Consider the following 27,223-nt stretch of genomic DNA (forward strand, 5'->3'; position numbering starts at 1 on the left):
TTTGTAACTTTTGTAGAAAATGACAATTTCAGTTACGCTAATGTGCTGTATGGTATAATGTCTTTTTAATGTCATAATGGTTCTCAGACATGAAAGAATGGCTAAACTCTAATATATTGACTGTTGGAGATGTAAATGGCTTTTGCTTGTTATTTGTCAGGATAGCAGAGGAGAGCTGAGCTCTTCAGTGCCACTAAATGTCATCGAGGAGGATGTACTATTGTGTTCTCAAACTGCGTGTGTGTGTGTGTGTGTGTGTGTGTGTCCATTCTCACGTGTTCTTCCGGTTGTGTTCGAGGACGCTGAAGTGGAGGCCTAACACTGACCTTACATAACAAGTAAATTAAACTGGTGCGCGTGACCTGGATTAAGAGGTTCCTGCATCCTTGCGGATGAGGTTTTCACACACGCAGCGAAACAGGGTCCTTAATTGCTTTGTGCTCTATACGGGGTGAGCAGGGAGGCAGCGTGAGGATAAGCAGGCGCTGTGGGCTCAGGGAAACTGGACATGGGGAGAGGGAGGATGTGTCCTCAGCAAATATCGGAGCCTGACCACAGCCCAGTGCTAAGCTGTGTCTCGATCCTGCGGCTGAGGGCTGAGGGCCCGTCAAATGAAGGGCTTTTAATCTGAGGGAGGCCTGTGGGGCATCTGAAACCATGTGCCAGGGTGTTGATTTTTCATTTGTGCCCTAATTGCCACTGTGGATGCCAGGCCTGGTTTTGCCCTGGGCCCTGCTGTCGCACTCAATTTGGACATCCTGTTGTCTGGCTGCGCCGACTGGAAATTTGAACCTCTGGTATACGGTACCTGGGTATGTCAATCACTGTTCCCCCAAACTGCCTGTTAAGGTAGAGCCAGGGGTGCTGCCGCTGTGGACGTCACCTCAATTCCTCCACTTCCTGTCTGTGGCAGTATGGGCCCCCTCAGGTCGTTGGATTCATTCTGCTCATGTTTTATTCATCCTTTTCATTACTAATTCATCTTCTATTCTGCCTATTTACAGAGGCCACAGTTTACTCCAGTCTTTAAGGCTGCTCTTCAAGAAGGTTGGCATTATCAGGCACAGTTAGAGTGTGCAGCTTGAATTCAGTTTGCTGGTGGGCTTGCGTGAATAATGTCACTGATTATTTTCATGTACTTTAAGTGACTTAAAGCTGTCATTCATTTTATACACCGGTTAAAAGGTGTATGATTACATGTCCGCTATAATGAATGACAATATAAAAATGTTTGTCACCTTTAAACATTTCTTCGTTTTGCTTGTAGATACATGCATGTAGGCGCACACACCGTATATCATGTCTGCATAGTATGGGGAGGTTGAATTACAAACATTGCATGCAGATACTTTATTTTGCTGCTATGAAAGGGTTCTAAACTGAAATGCATTAAACTCTACTTTGACATGTATGCATTTAGTAAAATTGTTACTCAGCAAATTAGCAGTAATCTCATAAATATTGGTTGGTTGGGGAAAACAGCCAAGTGAAATGTTATTTTATCTTATACAGAACCATTACTTGAATGTCCAAGTCTGTGGGCTTTTGTCTATATATTTACTATATAAAGGCCAGCATTTTATTTTGGCTCATGAAAATTGCATAAGGGTCCTGAAATATATTTGGACATACAGTCTTATTTTAGAAGATTGGCCACTTGGCATGCTAGTATTGCTTTATATTGAGTACACTTGCATGGCAATTTTTAAGAATGTGTTTATTGTTCCACAGTCAGATGTTGGATTTTTGAAACATAAAGTTGAGTTGGTTTTATAAGGTCAATAGGTAGTTATTTTAAGTGTACATAAGAATAGTCTGTGAATACATATGGAGTTGAAGTGGAGATTAAAAAGTATCTGAGTGGTGAGTGCACTGTGTACTTGCACATGGATCCTTTTTTCATCTGGAGCCGTGGAGCCTGTGTTGCCTGTTTTTATTGTGAAAGTTTCAATTTGACCATCCCCATTAATGGGGGATCAAATAGTGGTTCTGGCTGCTTTGCAGCTGCCGTATTGCCGGACTGAGGCAGAATGGGGGAACAACAGCCTTCTCTTCAGAAGGGAAAACAGATTTAAGGATTTGTGAGGGTTGTGAAATGGATGTAGGGTGGGAAATGTGGTCTCACAATGTGGAGATAAAGACCAGGCTGGCCAACTTTGGGTTTGGTATGTCTCTGAAGGAATATAGAGCTTCAGTGTGTGCATTTGCTTGGAAGAACTGAGGAATCCATTTGCTTTGGGGCCACGAAAGTGTCATCTCACGGATGCAGGGACGAGGCCCACTACCTGTACTTGACTGAATCTACGCGACTTACCACAGTCCAGGCCGAACTTGTGCAGTTTTACAGAGCTCTCACAGAAAACTGCACCTTGTTTTGAAGACTGTTTTGCTTCTTTGCATGGCCAATTGACTGAAATATTATGAGTACTTGTTTCATGGTTTGTGGGAGGTTTGTAGTATCTGATTTCAGTTTCAGCTGTAGATTCAAGGGAGTGACTAAATGCAACACATTGACATGGTCCAGTCACTTTTGGGTTGAACAAAATTATTGTTGTTTTTTCAATTCTCTTTGGGGTATTAGCATGTTCATGACTTCTTAAATTTTCATGGGATCCCAGCACAATGCAACAACACCATTCTCAGAAATGCAAGCCATTTTTTCTCTCATAGCTGTCAAAAAGGCCAGTAGCAGAAAAGACTGATGACTGAATCATCAGGTTCTCACTGTACAGCACCTAAATGGGGAGCTTTGCAGTTCATTTTCTTCTGTCTGCCAGGTGACTCATACCCAGATAGGATTTCATTAGGAGACCTTACACCACACTGGAAAAGAGAGGATCCATTGATTGAGGAATAGAATGTTAGAATCAGCGAAATTGCTTGCTGATTCTGTTGCTTATTTGTGTGTTGGTCACCGTTCTTGCATGTGCATATTGTCTTTGTGCTCTGTTGCATGGTGATGATAGCTTTGGAACATAATCATGGAAACCTCAGTTTATGTTCACTCGTCTCATCAGTGACATTCCAGGACTTGAGGGACATTCAATATAACTGTTAATGATAATGCTGTTGTGACTGATGTTTTTAAGTATAAATACAGAAAATGTATATACATGACAGTATCTGGGGAAAACAATTTTTCAAAAGTTGGAAAAAATGACTTTCTTTAGTGAATCTGGCCACAAGAGTCACTGCACAAAAACGTTTGCTGTATTGCGGCTCTGTTACTGTTGCAGATACCGGCACATAATGACAGATGTACCAAGAATGGTTCTGTTTATTCAATCAAATAAATTCAATGCCCCCATTCACTATTTTGTGGCAGGAGACACCCGTAAAAAGGGCCAGAAACAATATGGCATGCTTACTTGTCCAAGTTACAAGCCACAAAGAAATCAATATGGAGCAACCAGGCACAAATAGCGAGGGAACAAAGAAAACTTAAATTTACAGATCAGTAAATAGAGGTGATGGTCAACGAGGTACTGTACAGCATAGGTACTATAGCATAGGAATACAGCACCAACAGAGAGAATGAAAATTTGGAGTGATATCACATGAAAAATTAATTCATTAGGTATAATAAAATGCACAGTAGTGGATATTAAAAAAAAGATGGCGTGGTGGTAAGGTGGTGTACAAAAGAAAAACTTTACAAGGGCAAAAAAAACAGGTCATGGTCTAAGGAAAGAATAGAACACTGATAGAACAACAGGTGGAAAAATGAGCAAGTTGTGTGGGTGGAAGAAATAGACCCGGATGAACTTGAGATGGGAGATGGCCACAGAGCGTCTCAAGGTAAAATCATGTTCACAATTCATTATGTACCTTACTGAATGCATACGCAGAACATTTGTCTACATTGTTTAAATCTAGAACGGCATTTTTATACTTGATCCCATTGTTGTCCTGTTATGTCTGTGCATAAGGAGTTCCAGTGTGTTGGTTTTATTAATGGTCTTGTACTCAAATGCACTTGATCTCAGACCGAGGTCATAATGGCCTAGGTCATGGTTGCAGACCCCTTGATCCTGGCTTTTTTCTGGGACACAGCATGACTGTTTCATAATGACTTGCGCCAGCTGCTGCAGACCAGCTTCAGTGCCTCAGACAGCATGTCAAGCTGTGTTTTCCCTCATCGGACATGGACAGCACATTCAATGCTGTGGGTCAACAAGACCTTGAGGAGGCTTTTACTCTGATGTCAAACCGTCATAAATCTGTGATGTGATTAGAGCCTTCTTGAAAACCTTTCCGTGAAAAAAGCTCTTCAGAAGCAAACTACTGGGTGGAGTAGCTCGTCCACATCCATTGACAGTGGATATTTTACTGGAGATATTAATGAAGGCTGCTTGAGCGTTAGTTTTATCAGACAGGGCAGTTCTCCTCTTCAGACGTCATTCATGAGTTATTGTGGGAGACATTTTTCTTGCCTGTCAGAATCGTGTCAGATCAACAGAGATGCTGCCTGTTCCATGCATTTTTTTTAACCAATGGTATGTATCCAACTGGCAATCATGAATTACAAGCTTGTTACCGACGGTCTGGTATTGGTATGTCCTATAACATTTACATTATATTTTAGCCTTGTAGCAGACGCCCTTATCCATATCAACTTTCACAGCTTGCATTATTTCACACACAATCCATTATACAGCAATTCTGATTATGTGTTTTACCTAAATGTACAAGGGCAGTGCCCTCCCAGGGAATTGTGCCTACAACCTCAGAGTTACAAGTCCTGGTCTCAGACCAGTATGTAAACCTATAATGCCTGTACGCATTGTCTTGGGGGAAATAGTTAATTTTACCAAAACCAGAGGTCTGAATGATTTGAATTACACAGTCCTAGCTCAATGGGACCCCTTCTTCCCTGGATGACTTTGTAGCAGTTAGGGTTCCCTCCCAATGCTTCAGCATCTTCCATTAATCCAGGAGGGATTACATTCTGCATGTGTACTCCAAAGCACTTCTTGGCTGCCACCGTGTCTTTTCACTCTGCTCTCTTCAACTGCAGGAGTTGCTATTGGCAGTGCTGCTGGGAATACTGTACTGGATGAAAATCTATTTCCCCAGGTTATTCTATGCCTAGTTATAGATTGTGGGCATCCTGGCTGGAATTGTCAGAATTTAGTATAGGGTGTTTTACAGAAGTGTGCCCCTTATCAGACCCCTAAAGGAAAACCGACTGTGTTTACTGCGTTGACCATGAGTCCGCAGGGGTGTATTTAGGCAGGCTACGTAAGCCAGAGGTATGTCCTCGTCTACTAAGATAGATAGCGATCCGTATAGAGACACGCTATTTGCAGAAAGAAGTCTCCTCCTTCTATGCATTACTGTTAGCACAGAGGAAAGGTTAAAACACTATTTTGGATTCAGATAATCAGGATATCAATTAATTAATCTTGTTCCAGTAACACCGGGTAAGACTACATGTGTTCCTTTACCACTCAGATACTTCCGCTGTTTGGTGTATCTGAGGAGTTTCTTACATTAGTCTAAACCATAGGGCACATCTCAGCATTAAGAACACGGGCATTGGCTGGATACAGTACTCTGGGGGCCCCTGTCTGGCTTATGAATTGGCATCACCCATGGAACTTTTCTGTCTGACTGTAGGCTTTATAAGATCTGATAGGCAAACCAAGAGAGCTGATAAAAAGCGAATACCACCTTATTGTTTATGTCACCCTTGCACACAAAGATCCCTGCTCACACCTCAGTGGAAGGTTTCCATGTGGTACACTCCTGAGAACCCTGACGTTCATTCCAAAGACTACTGCAAACCTATCCCTTGCACGCACATTGCATCTACTGTGCAAAAGTCTTAGGCACCCTAGATTTTTAAATGTAATATATAATATATGTTTGGTCTTAGATGTTTATTTTTTGTTTTCTGCACTAGTGTGTCAGTAGAAAAAAGCAAATTTGAGACTTGATCAAGGGTCTCTGGGATTACCAGGAAAACCAGAAGCAAGCGAAACAGCCAAAATCTGCAGAAGAACTGGCAAATGCTTGGAACAACCTACCAGCCAATTTTCCTATAAAACTGTCTGACAGTGTACCTAAGAGAATTGATGCAGTTTTAAAGGCGAAGGGTGGTCACACCAAACATTGATTTTATTTCGTTTTTAACTATTTACTGCTCTTTATATTATTTTTTCGATATGTATAACCTTTCAATTCATTATTTTTGAAAACATCTTAGCTGTACAGCATTTTTTTTTTACAGGTGCCTAAGACTTTTGCACATTACTGTATGTGTTAACTATCACATGGATATGGAAAGCTAGGCAAGTTTCTACAGGCCAAGGTCTGGTACTTATCACAAGCACACACAGGCGCCAGAGGAGATGGTCTCTGTGAAGATTTTAATGCTGAGGTCACGATGTATTCGTCAGAAGAGACCTTACCTCACCCCTGCAATGGCTATTATCGTTACTGTAGATTTCCAAAAGTCTATGTCACAAAGACATCTATATCTCCTACATCATGTCAGGGCCACTGTGTAAGAGAGCCTGTGACCTGTGTTTTATGGCCCAGGTACGGAAGACCATGGCCCAGGTACGCAGGGCTATAAATCTTTAGTGGATACAGGGTGCTTAAATACTGGGAACGGAAGTGAATTTTGATTCTAATCACGTCTTCAGCAGTGTGTTGTAGAAATGAACAGAGCAGGAAGCCGTTACTGCCAATATTAGGGCACGGATGGTAAACACCATGGTCGGTAACCATGGGGTGTTAATACTGTGACGGAGAGAATATTTCAGGGTAAGCACTTAATTCTTTCCTGACAGAAAGCTTGTTAAGTGTTCCTTTTGTTTGTCGAGTTTCAAGTACTCTTCTGGGCCTGTTTATGCCCTAGTGAGCTGAGGCTTGCAATAAGAGGTAATATCCATATGTACAGTGTGCGGAGGCATGCTAACAAGACCCTCGTATCCTGTCATCCCTCTGTCTGCTGAAGGGCTTGCTTGCAGCTGCAAGTGTCAGGTGATAGAAAGCACTTCTCTCTTATCTGGTGCTCGCCTCGTTGCTGGCTTGTTATTTGTTGTTTTAATTCATAGAGGGGTGGGACTGTAATGCTGTGGCATTGACAATGGGTGTATTTTAGCATTTTATCGGACCCACAAACAGACGCTGTGGCCCTTCTGTCTCATAAAACCAAAACGCCCTAATCAGTGGGATGTGGTTGGGGAGGAATGTGCGTCTATGAGAAACTCAAGCCCTGAGGTCATTTTAATGGGCTTCCTCTTTGCGTTTTCAACCAGTATTTAACCCGCCTGTAATTTTTCTTGGGGTGATGCATACAGAGATTGAGATCGCTGAATTAGAGAGTGATGGCGAGAGCACACACCAAAATCCGCAAGGACTCCAAGGCTGTAGCTGGCCCCCTCCCAAAGCCTGTCAGAGATGAAAGTGGCAGGAGCTGAAATAGTCTGGCGGTAAAACATCAGAAGATGGAGCCCGCCCTTGTTGACTCTTCTATTTTTACATAGCGAATTAGCCACTAATTCATTCCAGCAGTTTTGTTGCAGCCTATCTGTTAAGTGCACTTTGTCCTAATTATTTCTTCTATGTAATTTCTTAATCTTCCCAAGACTACAGAGGTGAGTCCTGGTTTGTAGTGCCTGGTGATTCACACTATTTATGTTTTATCTAGAGGAAGACACCAAGGATGTATATTTCAGTGCATTGTGGTAAGGCAGGAAATCACTCTTTGAACACCTTGACCAATGTGACAGCTCTCTGGCAATAAGGTGCAATATGATTGGCTGTGCAGTAGCAAGTCAGAGATGGTGGCTGCTTATTGGTTGGTTGGGCATTAGCAGCAGCCTTCTCTCCCCTTCTCTGGATAGCAGCCAAGTAGGCTGTACAAGCAGCCTGCTGGATACCACTCCAACCATCTCTACACACTGATCATTCTAGCATCTCAGATTGTTGCGGTTTTTGTCCGCTCAGAGATTAAATGTGTGAAAAATTTTGAGCGCTGACTTTTTGAAGTAATTGTAATGTCTGAGAGGAATATCAATATCAGCTATATATCAACATGATATATGGAGCCACAGCTGTGATTCATTTTCAGTGTTACGGCTGAGGTTGGGCAGTTTTGTGAATGAAGCATTGAATTGGCCACGGGTGCTGTAGCTTTGGCCTTTGAGTTAACAATAGGAATGAATGGATTCTGTTCTGCTTTGAACAAGTAGGCTAACTGCTTCTTTAAAACACTAGGAATAGGGGTTGGCATATATATTTTGTTTGTCGTTCTCTGGTTCTTTTTTTCGTTCCTTGAAAAGATCATCTTTACAAACCTTTCCATAAAAAACAGTTTAAACATAGTTTGAATGAACTAACACGGATTCTGTCATGATATTGATCTGTCACAAAATAATTGTTTATTCTGATTAAATAGCAAAGCCTACTACTACTCATCTAACAAATAGAATGCCTTGATTGCTCTTGTATCTATAAACTGCAATGGAATAATATTTTCCTTTCTGCCTTGCTGAACCTTTAGATGAACTTCATTTCATTCAGCAATTCATACTTTTCAAATGTTCAGAATTTTTCTGTTCTTCCATATGAACCCATTTCTAAGTCATGATGTGATCAGACCTCATGGCAGTCAGAATGTTCAGAATCACGTCTGGTAATGCATAGCATGCAGTTGTGCTCTCTTTGGATGGTGATGAATGAGATGGATTCCGGAGAATCCGCCCCTTCCTCACCACCTACGCAACCCAGCTCCTGGTTCAAGCGATGGTCCTGTCCCGCTTGGACTACTGCAACTCGCTACTGGCTGGTCTGCCAGCATCCGCCATCAGACCCCTGCAGCTCATCCAGAATGCTGCAGCGCGTCTGGTCTACAACCTCCCCAGACATTCCCATGTCACCCCCCTGCTCACTGACCTCCACTGGCTGCCTGTTATGGCTCGCATCAAATTTAAGTCCTTGGTGCTTGCATACCAGGCAGCTAAGGGGTCAGCACCAGGGTACATTCAGAGGATCATCAGACCCTACACACCAGCCAGACCTCTCCGTTCTGCCACCTCTGGACGCTTGGCACCTCCCCCTCTTCGCGTCTGCACTTCCCGCTCCCGCCTGCTGTCTGTCCTGGCCCCTCGCTGGTGGAATGACCTCCCGTGATGGTCAGAACAGCAGAGAATCTCACCACTTTCAAACGCAGACTGAAGACTCATCTCTTCAGGCTGCACCTCTCCCACCCCTCCCTAGCCTATAGTTCAGCTCATTGTACCTAGCTAGGATAATTTGATTATGTTAGTGTATCTGGCAGGATTGTTTTTGTATGATTAGGTGTGATTCCAGTGCTAGTTTGTACTAGGTAGGATTCTTGCTTGCTGAACAAGCTTACTCTACAGGGTTGGAGTCCTGATCGATGTGGTCACTTCTGGCACTACGATCCTTACTTCACTCTAGTGTTTCTTTTGCGCCTCTACATCATGAAACCTATGCACTTGTTGTACGTCGCTCTGGATAAGAGCGTCTGCTAAATGCCTATAATGTAATGTAATGTAATGAATGGCTAGTTAATGTATTGTTTAATGAGCGGGGCTCTTCCGATAATTTTTAAGCTGTGGCCACATTTGACTGCAGCGCATTTCACTTGAAAAATGTGAACTTTGATCTTCACTTAAATACATTTGCTGCCCTTGTAACAGACCTTTTACGGTAAATATTTGCATCGCTGTAATCCTCCTTGATGAGCATACTGGCGCTGTAAGCTTTCAAATGCCCTGACTGCTAAACAGTATCAGTATGACAAAGGAGGGTATAGCTGTAAACTGTGCTTGCAAATGAGTGCATTTTTTTATTCTGAAAATACTTTTGCTCGCTTAGAATCTTATGATTTCAGTACAAAGCGTCGTAGTATTATATAACTGCACATCTGATCTTGTATGAACAGCTTCCACAGAAGCTTTGTGTTTTCTGGTGTGCTTCTTAAAGTGACCGAACACATTGATGGAACACAAAAAATTCTGTTCCTCTGTTATTATGAAATGTGGCATGTTCCACAGCTGCTAACAGTGTCAGCCCATTGCAGCAACGTTACATCAGCTTCATAAGAGCTCTCAGTGTTGGTGGCATCCCAGCTTTCGCATAATACCTACACGTGATCAGGGTCTAGCCTGCTCACTCTGTGTGTGTGTGCTGATGCCCTGAGGACAGGTTTCAATCACGGTTGACTGCGTATTTTATGTGTAGAAATGCTGAATGATCACAGTCACCATTGTTGCGTGTGATCGTTTTAACATACCTTTGAACCTTGCTGTGTCATGCTGTGAGGCAGCAATCAACATTGCTACCATGAACGTTGTTGCGTTTCATTTAATTAACACCTCTGCGGAGTGGTGGATTTTTGAATGGAAAAGTGTACTCCAGAGGCCTTCTCATCATAGTAAATGAGCACTATTATGTAACAGAGAATTCAGGATGAACAGCCAAATTATAACAGGCCACAGAAGTGACAATTCAGCCTCCAAACACTTGGAAAAGCAAAGGAACAGTGATGAATTTGTTTTTTTATAATCAGCTTCTATCACTGTGGCAGATAGAGAAATATACTTTTTGTAACTATTGACCAGTCATGTGTAACTATCTTCCCCCCAAATATGGCCTTGCAAATGAGCCAGTATTTAAAGTCTTTGTTCCCAGATTGTAACTCACTTTAAAGAGCTGAAGACTGACTTTTACAAAGCTTTCCCAGGAAGCACTGAATGGCTGAAATATAGCCTTTCTCTCTTCATATAGGTGGTTAATGTTGCATTCTGTATCTTTCTCAGAAACTGGAATTCTTTATGCTTTTTGTTCACTTGAACTCTCAATGTCTACTCTGTTTGTGTATGTATGTGTGAATGAATGCTTTTGTATGTGTCAGGGTATGTGTGTGTTATCTGTAGATTATTGTAAGAGAGAGATTGCCTGATAGACGGATGTGTCCTCTTGCCCTAAATACTGACATGAATGCAAATGACACGGCAAAGTTACATCTCCATTCATTTCTGAATATGCGGTAGTAAAGGAGACTGAGTAAAAGTTAAGTACAGTTGCCATTAAAATAGATTTTTCTCTCACAGACCTACGGTATGGACCTGCAGTTATGTGTCGTGCCACTATGCATCCTTGAACATCTATATAGCTGGCTGCTCTCTCTCATTCAGGTTCTCTCATTTTCCCATTGACAGGGCTTTTGTGATTATCCCCTTTCAGATTCTCTTCATTTTTCTTTCAGAAAAGCAAAGTGAAAGTATTGGAAATTGCATTGTGTGGGAGAGACATGTCCTTTACTTAGTAGCCATTTGTCTTGAGATGTGAACGACCTTATACCAGCCATTGTCATCAGAAATGTATGTAAATGCATAAACTATCCTTCATTAGCCTCAACACTATCTGGGCCAATTGAAACCTGTTAACAGCACCACCCTGTAAGACCGGTATGGTTGAATGTAGCACATAATGTAATTATGTTTTGTGGCGCTGTATTTATCTCAGTATCTCGGTAAAGGTTAGCGGCCAGTCGGCTGTCTGAGCTCGTTATCTGTGAGCAGATACAGGCGTTCTCATTGATTGGTTCAGACGGTCAGACCCACTGGGTTCTTGCCATTATGCCTCAACTGAAGGATCATCATGATAGTAATTTTTAAACTGTAGACTTATTGAATATCTTGCCTGTTTAAATATAGCTGAAACCTTGAGCTCATGCTGTAGTTTCATGTGTGAAGGACAACTCCTCCAGCCACGTGCACCCTCTTTCTCAGATGGCTATTGGAATGGACACTAATTGCTCAGTCTTCAGCGTGAGCTGTGACTTGTATCTAGACTTGCATCTACTTCACTTGTGTGTGTGTGTGGGAGAGTGCTTGAGTGTCTAGATGTGTGTGTGTGTGTTATGTACATGCTTAGTTTTGAATGTGTGTGTGTGTGTGTGTGTGTATGTATGTATTAGATCAATTAGATCATGCTTACTTTTGAATGTTTCTGTGTGTCTGTTTGGGAATGTGAGTGTCGGTATGTGGTATGTGCTTGTTTATTCCTGTATGTGCTTGGATGCGTGTGTGTGTGTTGGTTTAAGGTGCAGTCGGAGGAAGTGGGGCTGCACCTCCGGCTCTCCTTCAGTTTTCAAAACACCTTTTGTTTGGAAGTGGTTTATTGTCTCTCAGAGATGGGGACCCAATTCTTCCTCTGACCCAGATTCATGGTCCTTTGTGTCATTAGCTGAAGGGGGAATTTGAATTTATCTTTCAAATTGTGCATCCTTTCAGGAAAAAATAAACCACCATATTATTCAAAATATAAAGAAGTTCCTCAGCATTTGTGTGAAATAAAGTCAACTGGAAGTATTAATTATGAAGTAAATTTATAATTACCAAACCGATACCACCAGCATGGTGGTGTGCACAGGGCCGCAGCCTACAGCAGTGAGAGGAATTCAAGGTGATCTGTTCGTTCTGTTGAAAGAGGTTTACTGTAAATTCATAGAGTGCAGTAAAAAAAAGCAAGTCTTATGTATTTCACATCTAAATGTGAGCCTCCCTTGGGTTTTAGTTTCCACCTTCAAATCACCTTCAAACCAGTTCAGGAGTCTGCTTGTTCTGTTGTTATAATGTTGATTTTGCTTGGGTAGATCAGCATCTTTCCTAATTCAATTTTCTTCCAGTGGGATGTCAGAAATCACATTAGTCTGCTCACAGATGACAGGAGGGGTAATAGCAATGAATAAGCCATATTATGTGCGACTCCATTTGTGCATGCGTGTGTGTGTGCGCGTGTGTGTGTGTGTGCGCGCGCGCGCGTGTGTGTACGTGCATGTGTAAGTGTGCGCATGTGTGCGTGTATGTGTGTGTGCGGGCATGTGTGAGTGTGTGCGCATGTGTGTGTGTGTGTGTGTGTGTGTGTGTGTGTGTGTGTGTGTGTGTGTGTGTGCGTGCATGTGTGAGTGTGTGCGTGTGCGCTCGTGTGTGTGTGTACATGTGTGCGTGTGCGTGTGTGTGTGTGTGTGCGTGCGTACGCGCGTTTAAGATGGAGGGGCAGGGAGGGAGAGAAAGCATGCGGAGGCAGTGAAAGCTTCTCTACCTTTTTTCTGCCTCTTCCTCCAGCTCAACAAGGCTGAGTCACTCTGTCTCTGGAGCCATATTAAAGGGATAGTTGACTTTTTAAAATTATTATTCCTGTCTACAATTTCAGCGTACAAGATGTCGTGAAATCACTTGAATTGTATATCCTTTCTGTGAACCACAAACCAAATACTTCTTTAAGTATCTAAATAGCCTTTACGGCACACAAAAAGTGTCTTGGTCAATCAAAAGCACATTAAAACTAAATAATAATCTTTTTACATCTTCCTACTTCTCCACGAGCTGTTGTGCTTGCCAGTGCCCAGCCCTCATAATATGTATGCACAACAGCTTCCAGAATTAGCCTGCTTAAAGCTGACACGTGTGTTAGCGCGAGGACAGTGCCCGCTCCCTGAGCCAGGCCCGATTTTGCCAGTCAGGATGGAGCTTGCACAGATTCCCCTGTTAACATGCCTCTTTAAGGCTGAGTCTGGAGTACAGGGGAATGGGCCATTGTGCAGCACAAAGGAAGTCAAGGGGATGAAGTGGGCTCCCACCGCAGGCTAGCAGAGCTTTTTTAAAGCGGTGTTCATTAATGATTTAGATCAGCATGGCCGATTCTCCTCCTCACAGCAGGGGAAACACCTCAGTCACAGAAAAACAGGGCATCGCCACAGAATGCGTTCTCCACTGTAAGGACATAGAGGGAGATTGTGGGAACATGCTGCCTGAGCAGATCTTTATCAACAGAATGATGTTTTGTCAAATCTGTAATAATATCTAAGAACTTTGTCATGAAATCCTTAAAATTCTAGCAGGAGCTGTATCTCATTCAGTGCTTTTATTCAGTGTGGCCTCATAAGTTGAAATCAACAATGTGGGCAGCACAGCATGACAAGCCCAAATCAGTGAATCAGTGTAGATATTACATGTGGAGAGGGGCTCCTTGCACAGATATACCCTCACCTTTGAAAGCATGTGCCCCAGTGCTTCCTGCTTATGAAGACATGTCAACAGTAGTTACTTATGGACATCTCTGACATTACATATACGATTTAGCAAACTAGCTAAGAACTTTGTGTGTTGTTTATGTTATCACAGTTTCTTTGTTTATTAACCATATTAACATTGATAATATGTCACCAAACCAATGGTTTTTCTGACCATATTGCTGCCATGGGAAATGTAGGTTGTACTGGCCACACATGGTGCCCCAAAACCCTACTATGTGCCTACTGTACTTACTTAAGTCCTGTCTTTATTTGTTTGGTTGCTACCTGTAACACACATGCTCCAAATTCCAATGGATTTTCAAAAATATATATTTTTTAAATCACTTATAGAAAGTAATTAAAGGTTAGTGTACTTATATCAACATTTCTTTTAAGCTAACAATGCATACTTGCTGTAAATACTGTGCATTCTGAGATGTTGTGGTTATGGTAGGGTTGTGTACAATTTTGACAAAAGTCTCTTAGATTTTATTTGCATTTAATTGAGACATTTCTGTTTCCATTTCATGTACTTGGAATGCTCCTAAATTAGTTTTTGATTTTTGTTAAATGTATATAGTGTTTGTGCAAGAATAATTTGGACTGGGATAGCTCTATTTTCATAGACAAGCAAATAAAGTAATTGATATGAATAGTAATTATTTGTGGTAGAATAAAAGCAGAAATGTAATATTTCTCATGTCAGCTATGTTTGTGTGCTGTTGGCAGTCATGCTACTGTCTTCTGTTTGCTGCCATTAGTCACTTGGATGAAGAAATAGAATGAAGCGAGAAACAGGAATGGCATTGTATTGCCAAGGCAGATGGGTGTGATGTAAATGCATTCTATCTGTCCTCTGCTTTCCTGAATACTGTATTTGATATCTTGTTTCCTTCTTCTTCTTCATCCTATGGGCTGAAGCAGTGTTCCTGAGCTCTTATTGGTTGACGTTCCTGTAGCTCATGTTCTGAATGAGATTATGCTGCCTTTAAGAACAGCCACTAATTATGTTAGCACTTCTGTTGCCATTCATAAGGGATTTAAATTTAAATGGATTTAAATATGTTTCAATTCCATATCAGATCATTTGATTTAGACTGACTTCATGGAGTATAGCACCATCCTTATTTTGTTGTTGCATGCATGGGCTTTGTTTGTTATAATGTTGATGATTATGACCTTGGCCAAGCATAATTATGTCTAATGTCTTTTCCTCAAATGCAAACCGATCAAGCACTTACCATCGTAAAGTAAATGCAAGGACTTTTCTATCATATTCTTCAATTAGGTTGAATACCCCGGGGTACTTTCATTCATGGCATAGTTAAGAGATGGTCTCTCCTTTGTAGTCTGATACGGCCTTATTAATGAGAAGGTGAAAGAGTGCATGGTTGCGGAAGAATGACCCTGGTAAAGATAGCCATGGTGCATTCCTGCTGTTCTCCTTCTTCCCTCTTTTGTCTCTCCTCTCTTCTTCTCTCTTCCATCTCCCCTTTCTCCTCTTTCCTCTTCTGTCCATCCTGTCTCCTATCTCTTCTCTCCATCTTCTCTCCTGTCTCTCTCTCCTCTCGCAATATCCCTTTCCTCTCTTCCCTCTCTCTTCCTGCTCTGGCCCTGTTTCATGTAGCACTGGATGTAAACTGCTGCCCCTGCTTCAGATCACACTGCAAGCACTTTCAGTCTGACTAACAGCATGTCAGAGCATTATAGGGGTTCCTTCTTGAGTGTCACCACCTCTGAAGTATTTTGTGAGGACTGAGCGCACCTCGTTCCTGTTCCGGATTGATTTATTGTTTTCGCTTCAGTCGGGTGTGGCGTCGCTCCAGGTGTTGCCCGTTCAGGGTCCTGTCGTGCTGTAGCCTTGCAGTGTGGGCTTAAGCAGCATGTTTCTCCAGCCTCTCCTCATTGCCTACTCCTGTTTTTGTGAGGCAAATTGGTGATTGTCACTGACAAACCAAGCCAGAAATTCTGAGATCAAGGGTAACCAAGCCTGACTTGTGTTTAAAAGGAAAGTCTGAGGTACGCATTGTCCATATGCCAGTACGACCACTGTTTTCTGCACTTTTTAATATTAACAGATACTAAACAGAAGTGGGACATTTATGTTTATATTTATGTCAGGGATGATTTAATGTTTAGCATCGATCAGATTAAAATATGTCAGAGTTATCAATATTCTTTTCTATTCACTCTTACTCAAAACTTACCTATCTGTTTATTTTGATGCCATCTGTTACCTCTCTGTGTTATTCGTCAAAGTAATGCCACTTAATTCATGGGCCCCTTTGGACCTTTTCAAATGTGACATTAGTTTGTGTTTATTGCGTTATCTGTTACTTCATAACACATTAAATATACTGCATGCCTTTGGTGCTGTAATCTTGGACTCAATACACTGGTTCACTCTGCCTGGATTTTCATCTCTTACAGAGCTGCAGGCAGGGTTTTACTGAATAATGTTGTTTTTCTGCATTTTTACATGGATGTGTATGTCCCTGGGGTCTGCGGTTGTTACTGATGCATGTTGCTTTGCTGCATTTTCACGGGGATGTGGATGGCCCTGGGGTCTCAAAGATGCGTGAATGATGCGTTTCCTCTCATTTATTCTTCTAGGATTGAAAAAGCGTACAAGGAAGGCCTTTGGGATACGGAAGAAAGAGAAGGACACTGATTCTACGTAAGTTAATGGAAATGTACTGGGAGGATGGCTACTGTGCGACATGCTGAAATTGTGTCTGAATCTGTAATTTTATGGATGTCAGGCTCTAACTAGAATGCTCAACATGAGTAAATTAAAACTGCAATCACTCCTAGGACCTTTCCAATAAAACTCTCTGGTGATTCTTTGCCAGGCCTGTACTGCAACCTTCTTCAGCTCCTGCTTGTTTTGGGGGTGACTTGCCTTAAGTTTTCTCTTCAGCATATGAAATACATGTTCAATTTGATTCAAATTTGGTGAATGAATTATGAATGGCTTTGAAAATTTTAGTATTTTCTTGATCTTCAGCAAATGCTTCTGTACTCTTTAAAATTAATTCTGCTACCGCTGTCACCAGTGACATCATCAATGAAGACAAGTGAACCAGTATCTGTGGCAGCAATACATGCCCAAACCCTAATCATAACACCCCCACCACCGTGTTTCACAGATGACAGGGGTGCTTGGGCAGTTCCTTTTGGCCTCCACACTTTGCGCTTGCCATCTCTCTGATACAAGTGAATCTTGGTCTCATCTGTCCACAAGACCTTTAAGATCTATGGGCAGGACATTGGTAAATAGGGTCGGAAATTGTGGTCAAAAGTGCACGTTCGGTGACCATGATGCTCGTGCATTAGTGCAATATATAAGGAAAAACAGAAGAGCAACTCTTCCTCAGGTGACTGAGAATGTCAATGCAGGACGTGATCAGACTGTGTCAGCCAGAACAGTCCGTCAACAACTACCTAGAGTGGAATATTATAGTAGGGTTGCAGTGTATAAACCCCTCATTACAAAGACGAATGTACTTTTGAGAGTTCAATGGAAAAACCATAGGCACTGGTCTACAGAAATGTGGAAAAAAATGGTATGGTCAGATGAGTCATCCTTCACCCTGGGTGAGTGCGTGTGTGATGTACACCAAGAGAATGGTACAGGCATGAATGCTTGACCCCTACAGTGAGGCGGTCTGGTGACTGTTATGCTGTGGGAGGCATTTTCCTGGCATTGTTTGGGTCCACTCCATCCCTCCAGTAGACTTGCAGAATATATGCCCAGGGACATTGAAGCTGTTCTGGCAGCTTGTGTTGGCCCAACACTTTACGAAGACACTTCATTGGGTTTTACTTTAATTTGTCACCCATCTGTATGTGTATTTACACATATGCCTTTCATGAGTTGAGAATTTACACTCGATATTTTACTTTGCTCTGAATTTATAGACACCCATTACACAAACACTTGTTCTTGACGTTTTATTGGCTATAAATAATCTGGGCTAAGATAGCTGTTCTCCCTAAAGACAATGGATTTATCTGCATGAAGCATTGAACAAACTTGATAAAAAATGTCTTAACAAACCTCAATAGCAGTCTCAAGGTTATTGGTTTCCTCTTCTTTTTTGTAGGAACAAACTCAATAATGATTCAGTACAAATGGCCAAACATTGGTTTTGCCGGTAATAGGGCAATGACTGTTTTTCTATATGATTCAACAGACAGAGGGTGTCTTTTCCACAGCCTTGTAATGGCACATCACATGGTCACTGCTAATAACTGTGGTACATTCTCCAGCCCAGTGTGTGAGCAGGATCACGTTGATGGATGAGTAGTGGCCGGTTGCCGTGGGAATGATGAGATTCAGTGCAGTTCTGCAGGCGCAGGTGCTCCTGTCAGCTCCGCTTCTCAGGAGGACACCTGTGTCTGAAAAGAGCTGCAATCTGAAGTGGACTCTAATGATCCTGATTCTGCGTCTCTCTGTGTTTCAGGGGATCTCCAGACAGAGATGGGAGTGTAAGTGTCACAAAAGAGTGTTACTGTACAGTACAGTGGGTGTTAGTCAGGCTGTCCATTTTGTGTTTGTGGGCCTCACAATCTTTAACGTTCTAGACTGATAAACTGTGAGTTTATGGTGTTTTTGCAATTTTTTAAAGCTTTTAAATTGTTTTAAATCTATTTTTCGTATGTCCAACTATATATTTTTTATTTTATTGGATGAAATCAAATGGCACATTTTTCAAATGAGATGATGTCTTCATGAAAATGATTTGGCTCTCTGTGTTCATGGACGGCTAACCACATTATGTTTTCATCTTCTGTGTCATGGCCCTTCACCTCCCAGGAACCTCAAGAGACTGAATCGGTATTAAAATGATTTGAAATCAATCAGTAGATGGCATGTAAAGCAGTATTAGCACAGACCTGTAGGCTTCCCTTCATTCTTTAGCCTGATTTAGTCCTAAACAGCCCCTAGTAAGTGCATATAATTTATCGCGGTTGTCTCCTGCTCAGTTTGATTAAAATTATTACTATTTCTGCTTAGTCACAGAAGAAGACTAATGGGGCACCAAATGGGTTCTATGGAGAGATTGACTGGGAACGATATGTAAGTGTTTTCTCCTTTACGCCACATATACATCTCTATTACTGTGTGTTCTTGCTTATGTTATGCCTGGTAATGTGTATTTACAACAACTGCCTTTACATTTATTTAATTTATTGTGTTGAAACCCCATACTCTTATTCATACCACATGTATAGCACTGTACTGAAAACAGTAAGCAAATTGTTTTGAACTTCAGGTTTCTTTTAAACTTGGACTGGAAATTAATTTGAAGCACTTTGGATTTGATAACAAAGTATCGTTTGCTTCTCGACTGGTTTCATTTAAATGGGCATTATTTCATTTCCATGCAAGTGCAGCAGGCAGAGTGCATGAATCAATTTGCGTTACATCGGTGTTCCTCCAACTCTTTCAGAACTCCCCCGAGCTGGACGAAGAAGGATACAGCATTAGACCAGAGGAAGATGAAGGAGATATCCTTTTTATGCTCATTCAAAGTCTAACCATATACACATTCATAAAAAATAGATTTACTCATTTTACATTTTCAGGCATTTTAGTAACCCCAGTCACCTATTCAGCAGTCACAGAGGCCTGCATTGCCTTACCCCTTGTCCTACGCTGGTTACAAGCTGAGGCCTCCTCAGGAATCTATGGAGCCAATAAACAGTTAGTCTCAGGGTAGGGTGGGAGAGGTTTGTGGTATTCAGGAATGCCTACTTGAATATGATCCACCCAGAATGAGGCAACTGCGTGGGATGCAGTGAGCCGGCCCTAAAATTTAGATTTGACTAAAAAGGAACCATAATTTTCTTTAACCAAGATCCACCCGTCCAAAAAACCAAGACTCACTTTTTTTCATCCAGTGAGTCAGAGGAAGAGGAGGACCATCGGAAGAGGTTCAAGATCAAGATCAAACCTTTACCTGCAGACAACTCAAACTGTACGGAACCTACAGTAGATGAACTAAAAGCTTCCATAGGCAACATAGCACTGTCTCCCTCTCCACTGGTGAGTCCTCCCTTGTGTCAGTATGCCACCCTCTTTTACCTGGTGTTTTTGGGCTGTTTTGTGCTCAAAAGTGTTGCATTCTTGTGCTTATTTATACCCATTATGTTGTTGCTTGATTCATCATTACGATCCTGTGACTTGCCATCTGTCTGTTGCCTTGACATTGTATGGCACATCTACATAACAAGTGACCCTTGGGAGATCTAGGCAGAACCTCACATTCATTTTTCTCTTCAAAGAATGAATGGATTTAGTATATTTCTTTTTGCAGAAATGAGCAGTTGGCCGTTTACTGCATTATTAGGCACTCTGTGTGCTCAGCCATTTTAAATGATGGAGCAAACGGGGCAGTGGAGTGGATGTGCTGGTCTGGAAGAATGCCGTTGAACTGCTTTGGGTTACATGCTTCTCCATTTTAAGGAGCGCCTAACTCAACCCACCTGCTTGGCATGATCAATTCAGCATGATGGCCAGAGCAAATAAAAATAGATAGCCTGTGTTTAAAAAGCAGTCAGTTTCAATGAGGGGGATGTGTAGAGAATCATGTAAATGCAGAGAGAAAAAGGGAGAGGGAGAGCAAAGTCTTGGGCAGCTTCTTACTGAGACATGTTACACACCTATGGAAGCAGGCCCACATGGCCTACATGCGAAGCTGTGCGTCTGAACATGTGACCCAGCCTCCCCAGAGGAAAGTTGTGTCTACACAAGCCCAGCATCGTCTGTGTTTCAGTGTATTAATGTGCACCATTGATGTGCATCTCCGGCCTGTCCTACTTACACACCTGCAGCCCTTCCATCCCCATGGAGAATGGCAGCCATATTGGATTGAATACAAGGCTGCGGGAGAGTTCTTTGATTGACTGAATGCATGTCCCAGTGGCCCCCATGTTGTGCTGTCTCAGAGTACATTTTGTACACAGACAGTAAAACAAAATGTTTATCTTGCCATATGTTTGCTACATATTGGGTCTCCATAGTTGTTCGCAAAGTTGTTTATGAGACACTGGCATTATATCTATTGTACAGCATGCTACCTAGCCGTTACTGGCTATAACTTCACAAAGGACTCTAGGAACTTAATGTTGTTGTGACCCTCTACCTAAAGAGCCAGAATTGTGGTAATTACAGTACCATCTCAGATTGCATTCAGTTTAATTTCAATGCTTTGCATGAAAAAGTATTTCAGAAATCAACCACTCGCCTAAAGCTCACATAGCCAGGAACCAAATTTGGTACATTTTCATAAGTTAGAGCCACCTGCTGGAAGTTTATTTTGTTACTGCTGTGCCTACGCCCTGCTTTGATAACCACTGACACTGTATGGTCCCTGCTGTTACCACAGCTGATGTTGGCCAATCCCTGTTTGTGCCGTAGCTGGAACTGCCCAATCCCTGCAATGACCACAGCTTTTACTATCCACCACAGTTTCTCTTGTCTATTGTTTCACCAGGCACCTATAAATTATTAATGGTGAATAAACAAGTTAAGCTAAGAAAAGCAGAGCATTTGCACGAGCCACCCACACAACTTACAGACCAGTAACATTAATTATTTACTGACCTTAAATAATTATCTTGAGCACAGTGAATATGTTTATCTTTACTGTAGTGCACTAGTTTGAATTCAGTCACTCATGAAAGTTATTTTTAGTTATGGATATTGTGGTTTACAGTGCTGGAAATCTATCTTAAATCTGAATTTTGAATGTTAAGTGGCATTTAACCTTTCCTGAGACACAGAATTTTCTTTGTGGTGAGACAGTCTCCTGTTTTTAATCATTAAAAACTAGGTTATGGCTTAATGATGAAGGGGATGATACTGTGTTTTATAGTAATTAATCAGGAAGCACTTGAGAATGAATAGGCCTGAAAGCTTCAGGCTATATTATATGGGGATTTAACATCATAAATATGTCTTCCGGTCTGTATTGATAGCTGCATTATCATTAGCCCTGAAATCCTCAATGAGAGATTGGTGTTTTGCTCAGATTACCTTCTCTGTAGTGTTGTAACTTCTGGTGTTTTGTTCATGAATTATACATTAGTCACATGTCTGTCCTACTCCAAGGCAACATGTCCTTACAAATGGTAACCACGGTGATGGATTGACTATGAAATCTGTTCAGAAGAATGGGAGCAGGTGAAAGGTTAACAGGCTTCTAAATGGAACAACAGAGCCTTTGCACTCTCCCTGTTTCACTCTCTCTCTCTCTCTCTCTCTCTCTCTCTCTCTCCTCCCTCCCTCCCTCCCTCCCTCTCCTCCCCCCTTTTGCTTGCTGTCTCTGTGTTAAATTGTCTGTTGGATCGTTGTTGAGAATGCAAAGCAGAGGCTATGAAAAACATTTCCTAACTAATCAAAGGTATGCCTAAGCAAAGCCTGTGAGCATGATTGGGTATTCTAAATTAGAAAGAAAAAGAGGGGAAAAGCACACACTCTTATCCTGAGTGACTTGTTCATTCACCTGATTAATATGAGCAATAGTTCCACACCTGGTTAGAAACATTCTCAGACCAGTGAGAATAGGTGCACCACAAGGACACTTCTTTGGTTTACAGAATGGAGGGGTTCATTTCAACACTAACATATGTTCTTGTCATTTTTCATTGAAATAAAGAATGCATATTCAAGGTGTTCTGTGTTCTCCATGCTGTTGCAATCTGTTAAGAGTTATTTATTAAATGTCATCATTAGCACCGTAGTGAGTTTACTGCCTTTTTAAGAATATTAGGAACACTCACAAGAGTTGAATATGAAAACAGATGCAGATTTGAGTGACAATATTTTCTGCTCTGTTGGAAACTTTTTGCTAATTATGCCCATATCCAACAAATCCATCACAACACATCCATCAATTGCCGTTTTTTTACGTTGTGTCAGTTTTTAAGGTTGGAATTAATGTGAGCCCTTTCCTTTAATTCTGGTGTTTCCATTGGACATCCTCCATAGCATACACCCCCATTTTCTACTCGGATTCTCAGATTAGCTCCAGACACTTCAAGCACTGCAAAGAATTTTAATAAGTACTTCAGCTGTGCTATTTATATTATCACACCTTGGTAGTCACTTCCATAGCTGAAGCCGTTACATTTAGTGAAATCCAAATGCTCACCAGCTGTTCCTGTTGCAGTAAGATCTTCTGTTAAAGCTGAGCTTTTCTTAATTAAGTTAGGGAAGTTGCCAGAGGATACTATGGGCCACCTGCGACTTTAACCATCACTCTACATATCTGTAGAGTGATGGTTAATAATACATATCTTGAGTGCTTACCACTACCTCTGTGCTGTGCTGGGCATGTCAGTGCCATTTTTGAGCTACAAAAAGATGAAAACAAATGTTTTCAGTGTCGCAGCTACACTGCAAAACTGCCTGTTCATTCCATTGCATTCGCCCTTAGACTGTGAGCCCAGTGTACTACGCTAATATAGCACCTATTCCTTCTCTCTCCCGCTCTAATAATGCCTTCTGTAGAGGAGTAGTCCGGTAAGCCTGTTCTTGCTTCTCTGCACTGACATTTTACCTCTGTAGCATGGCAGAGGTCTGCATGTGCGCATTACAGTGTATAGTATGTTTTTTCCTCTTTTACGTTGAGAAAATGAAAGGTGAGCATCGCTGGGGAACTGTTTCTTCTGGGGATCTTTGGGGACTGCTCTGAACATAACAGTGACTGCAATTATTTAGTCAAATGGGAATGGAACTGGATCACATCCTTGGGATCACTAGGATCTGTTACCTTGCTTACCCCTGTGAAGTGTGAGGCCAGTCATTTTGGTCATGAACTGGTGATTCCCTCGTGGAGCGATGATATAGTGTGCAATGCGGAATGCAGCAAGCTTTTGGTGTAATCAGATATTTTCTTGAAAATGAGAGATGGTCAAAAAGGTGTTTTTTTTATGTTAGTTCAGCAGGACGGTTTGGCCTGTTCCCCATAGAACTGCAGCACAAAGTGTAGTCTGTAGGGAGCAGATGAGGCCTCCTCTGCCCTGCGTAAGACTGCTCACTCACAAGACTCATGTGCCTTCCACTTCTATAAATGAAAGCCACTGCTGTTTCCACAGCCGCTCAACAGATTACATTTTAATTATGTGTGTGTGCGGGCTTGCTGTTATTCATTTTATTTCCGCTGAGAAAAGCTTTCTTTAGAACTCAAATCTTTTTTTAATTGCGAGAGAAACAGTTGGGTTTTTCTAATGCTCTCCTGTTGCTTTACGAATAGCTTGGAAGAGAGTTTGTAACAGAGACATTAAACCTTTCCCCTGGTGTGTCTGTTGCAATGAGAATAGATTGAAGTAGTTAACTGCTGCCATTTCTGTAAGAAAGCACTCTGTGGATTTACCAGATAAGGCTTTGCGCACTCACCATCCAGAATGCAGTGTAGTGATGCTTCCCTAATACGTGGGTGTCGGTCACATGTTCTCCCACCCTCACATTACCCATGTGCCTCTGTCATACATGAGAGCTCTGGCCAGACTCCACTGGAGTAGATACTGTGAGAGGCCAGAGGGGGAGTGGAGCTGTCGCTGGTCACTGGGGTTGTGTGTGGCTACGATGTGGAGGGCCTCCGGTCACACACACCCTGTCCACAGAGATTAGGCTCCTGAGGAATGCCAGATGTGGTTACATCACCTATGTGTCACTTGCTGTTTGTTTAATATGGAAATGGGTTTTCAAAACGGGACAAGGTCTGGTGCTCTGCAACAGATTCAGGAACAGTCAAAGGAAAGTTAAAAAACAAACAAAAAAAGAAGAACAGCAGCAGGAGCTGGGCTGAGACGGTGTCTCTGGCGTTGGGTGAGGCCAAGGCGGCAGCAGACTCACAGATTATGTGGAAGAAAGCTTCACTTTTATCAGTATTCTAGACTGTAAAACCACATTATTTTTTTTCTAAAATAAAAATACATTAGCCTGTGTGACATAACCTATTCCTTCAAGCCAACACTGTATGGAGGTTTATCATTTACTATTGAATGTTCAGTGCTGTGGTCCAGCCATTGATTGCCGATGGGGGAGGGATCTATATTCACATACCATATGGCCCTTGATGGTGCCCACTAGCATGTTCCTGTGTGTTATTGTGGTAGACTTCTCTTTCCCAGCTGGAGTTGTGGCTTTCTCCTAATCTTGGCCTAGGATGTGCCACTGGGCTGTAGAATTTTAAGGTGTTTCCTCCCACAGACTTTATCACGTCACACTAACACCGCTCACTCTTCGGTTTCTCTTTCCAGTGGGGAGGTGTGGCTCTGGGCCTAGAGGAGCTCTGTGGGACTTTGGGATTGGTGACTGTGTGCCTGAAGTTTAAAGTCTGTTTACTGATTTGTCACTTTCTGACCAGGTGTCTCTTCTCTCTTCCTTTTTGCTGGTCACAGAGACGTAGCCCGGTAAGTTGTGGCTGTGATAATGACTAACATAATAATAATAATGACTAACTTGTTAGCTTGTTAGCGGCGCCATACAGGGTAAGGTTGTTGTGAAAGATCAAGGAGAGGCGACTGGGTCAATTCTAATTAGCATAGTCTCAAATATCCCCCTTAGCATTGCCTTTCAAGTCCTGCTTGAGGCTGTTTTGTTTTTTGATCTCTCACTTGGGCCATACCCTCAGGAATTGACTGAGTAAGCCTGTCTGTCCCAGCTTCACATATTGAAGATCTAGCCTAGCACAACTCTTTGATCTCTGTATCGGAAAACAGGTACCCTGTGATATTAATAATGAGCATCGTACTCCACTCTGCAGAGATTGAATGAAGAAGATGAGTCAGTGTTCGTCAGCCTGATGCTAAACATTAATGCTACCTCAGGGTCTCTCTAGCCCAAATTACCTGCTGCTGTTTGGATTCCACTGGATTGGTAATCGGTGTCTGTGGATGGGACACAGCTGCAGTAGCGTTTCATATTCATTTACATGTAGGAGTTATAGTTCTCTGTGTCCCTCTGTCATAGTTATTCTCCCTCTGCCTTTCGTATTGCACAGGTTGCAGTTCAGTACAGTGGATGTAAATGAACTGGATTGGCTATTGTTATAGATTTATTAAAACAGCAGCAGTCAAATGTATGCGGGGGAAGATTTCTGTTTGTAAGAGATGGGGGTGGTATTAGTCATTCTCCAGACTGGGTGGCTGATATTCTTGTATATACACAAATCACAGCTGAAAGCTAGAACATTGGTTGTACCTCATCATGTGAACTTAAGCAGTATACAGGCTTTTATGCAGTACAGCAGTGGTTCCCAAACTCGCTCCTGAGGCCCCCGGTGTATGCTGGTTTTCATTCCTACCACAATTGTAATCTCTGAATTTTATCAAGTTGTTAATTTTTCGTAATTAAGCGCTTTTCATGTTTAGAGGGATTATTTACCCAGTTAACCCACATTATGCCTGAAGTATCTCTGGATACCATGAGGAATACAATTCCCTTGTTCATACTGTGCCTATTGTGGTATTTTGCAAACTATTACATTAAAAGACGTTTATTTTGATCAAATGGAAGACTGAGGTTAATAAATAGGCTCCTAATTATGTTGTTGAACACATGCTAAATTTCTTTCATTATTCTTTCCTTAAACATATTAACACAATGCAGGTTTGGCTCATTATCATTTGCTTTGGCTTAGAGTTCATTGTCTTCCAGATGGTTAGTTTTAGAGGTTAGGGGCCTGTATCACAAAGCAGGATTACTCAGTTAGCTGGATAACTGGACTGAGTAAAACCCAGAACCCTCCTAAATCTGGAACATGGACTGATGTAAGAAGAAGTGTTTTGGATTTGACTCCTTTTATCTTGCTAACTCAGTAATCCTGCTTTGTGATACCGGCCCAAGGTGTCCACACCTGCCCCAATTAGGAGCCTGTTGATTCACCTCAGTCTTTAATATGATCAGTTTAAAACAGTTTGAAATATAACACAATACACATAATATGAACATGGGAATTTTATTCTTTGTGGTATGCATGGCTATTTCTGACATAATGTGGCCTAAGAGGATAAATAATCTCTCTAAACATGACATTCTCCTAATGAATCAAAATTAACAGTTTGTAAAAATTCTGGGATTGTAACTGTTGTTGGAATGAAAACAAGTATACACAGGGGGCCCCCAGGACCGAGTTTGGGAAGAAC

At 41.8% G+C, this 27,223-nt stretch overlaps 1 protein-coding gene across 13 annotated transcripts in view; it reads left to right on the forward strand.

Annotated features, from left to right (window-relative positions):
* sgip1a (SH3GL interacting endocytic adaptor 1a) overlaps positions 1-27,223 on the forward strand; it is a 73,934-nt gene that overhangs the window by 27,509 nt on the left and 19,202 nt on the right. For 5 of the 13 annotated variants that reach the window (XM_064331968.1, XM_064331966.1, XM_064331970.1 and 2 more), the window contains 7 exons: positions 16,676-16,739; positions 18,529-18,553; positions 18,882-18,902; positions 19,083-19,145; positions 19,519-19,576; positions 19,933-20,128; positions 25,480-25,489. In XM_064331968.1, coding sequence (XP_064188038.1) covers positions 16,676-16,739; positions 18,529-18,553; positions 18,882-18,902; positions 19,083-19,145; positions 19,519-19,576; positions 19,933-20,128; positions 25,480-25,489 — 437 coding nt within the window. Of the gene's footprint in view, positions 1-16,675; positions 16,740-18,528; positions 18,554-18,881; positions 18,903-19,082; positions 19,146-19,518; positions 19,577-19,932; positions 20,129-25,443; positions 25,490-27,223 lie in introns of those variants that run through there. The other 8 variants (XM_064331965.1, XM_064331972.1, XM_064331973.1 and 5 more) reach the window with 4 other exon arrangements.

This window comes from Anguilla rostrata, chromosome 4 (assembly GCF_018555375.3).
Source record: "Anguilla rostrata isolate EN2019 chromosome 4, ASM1855537v3, whole genome shotgun sequence".
NCBI classification, from domain to species: domain Eukaryota; kingdom Metazoa; phylum Chordata; class Actinopteri; order Anguilliformes; family Anguillidae; genus Anguilla; species Anguilla rostrata.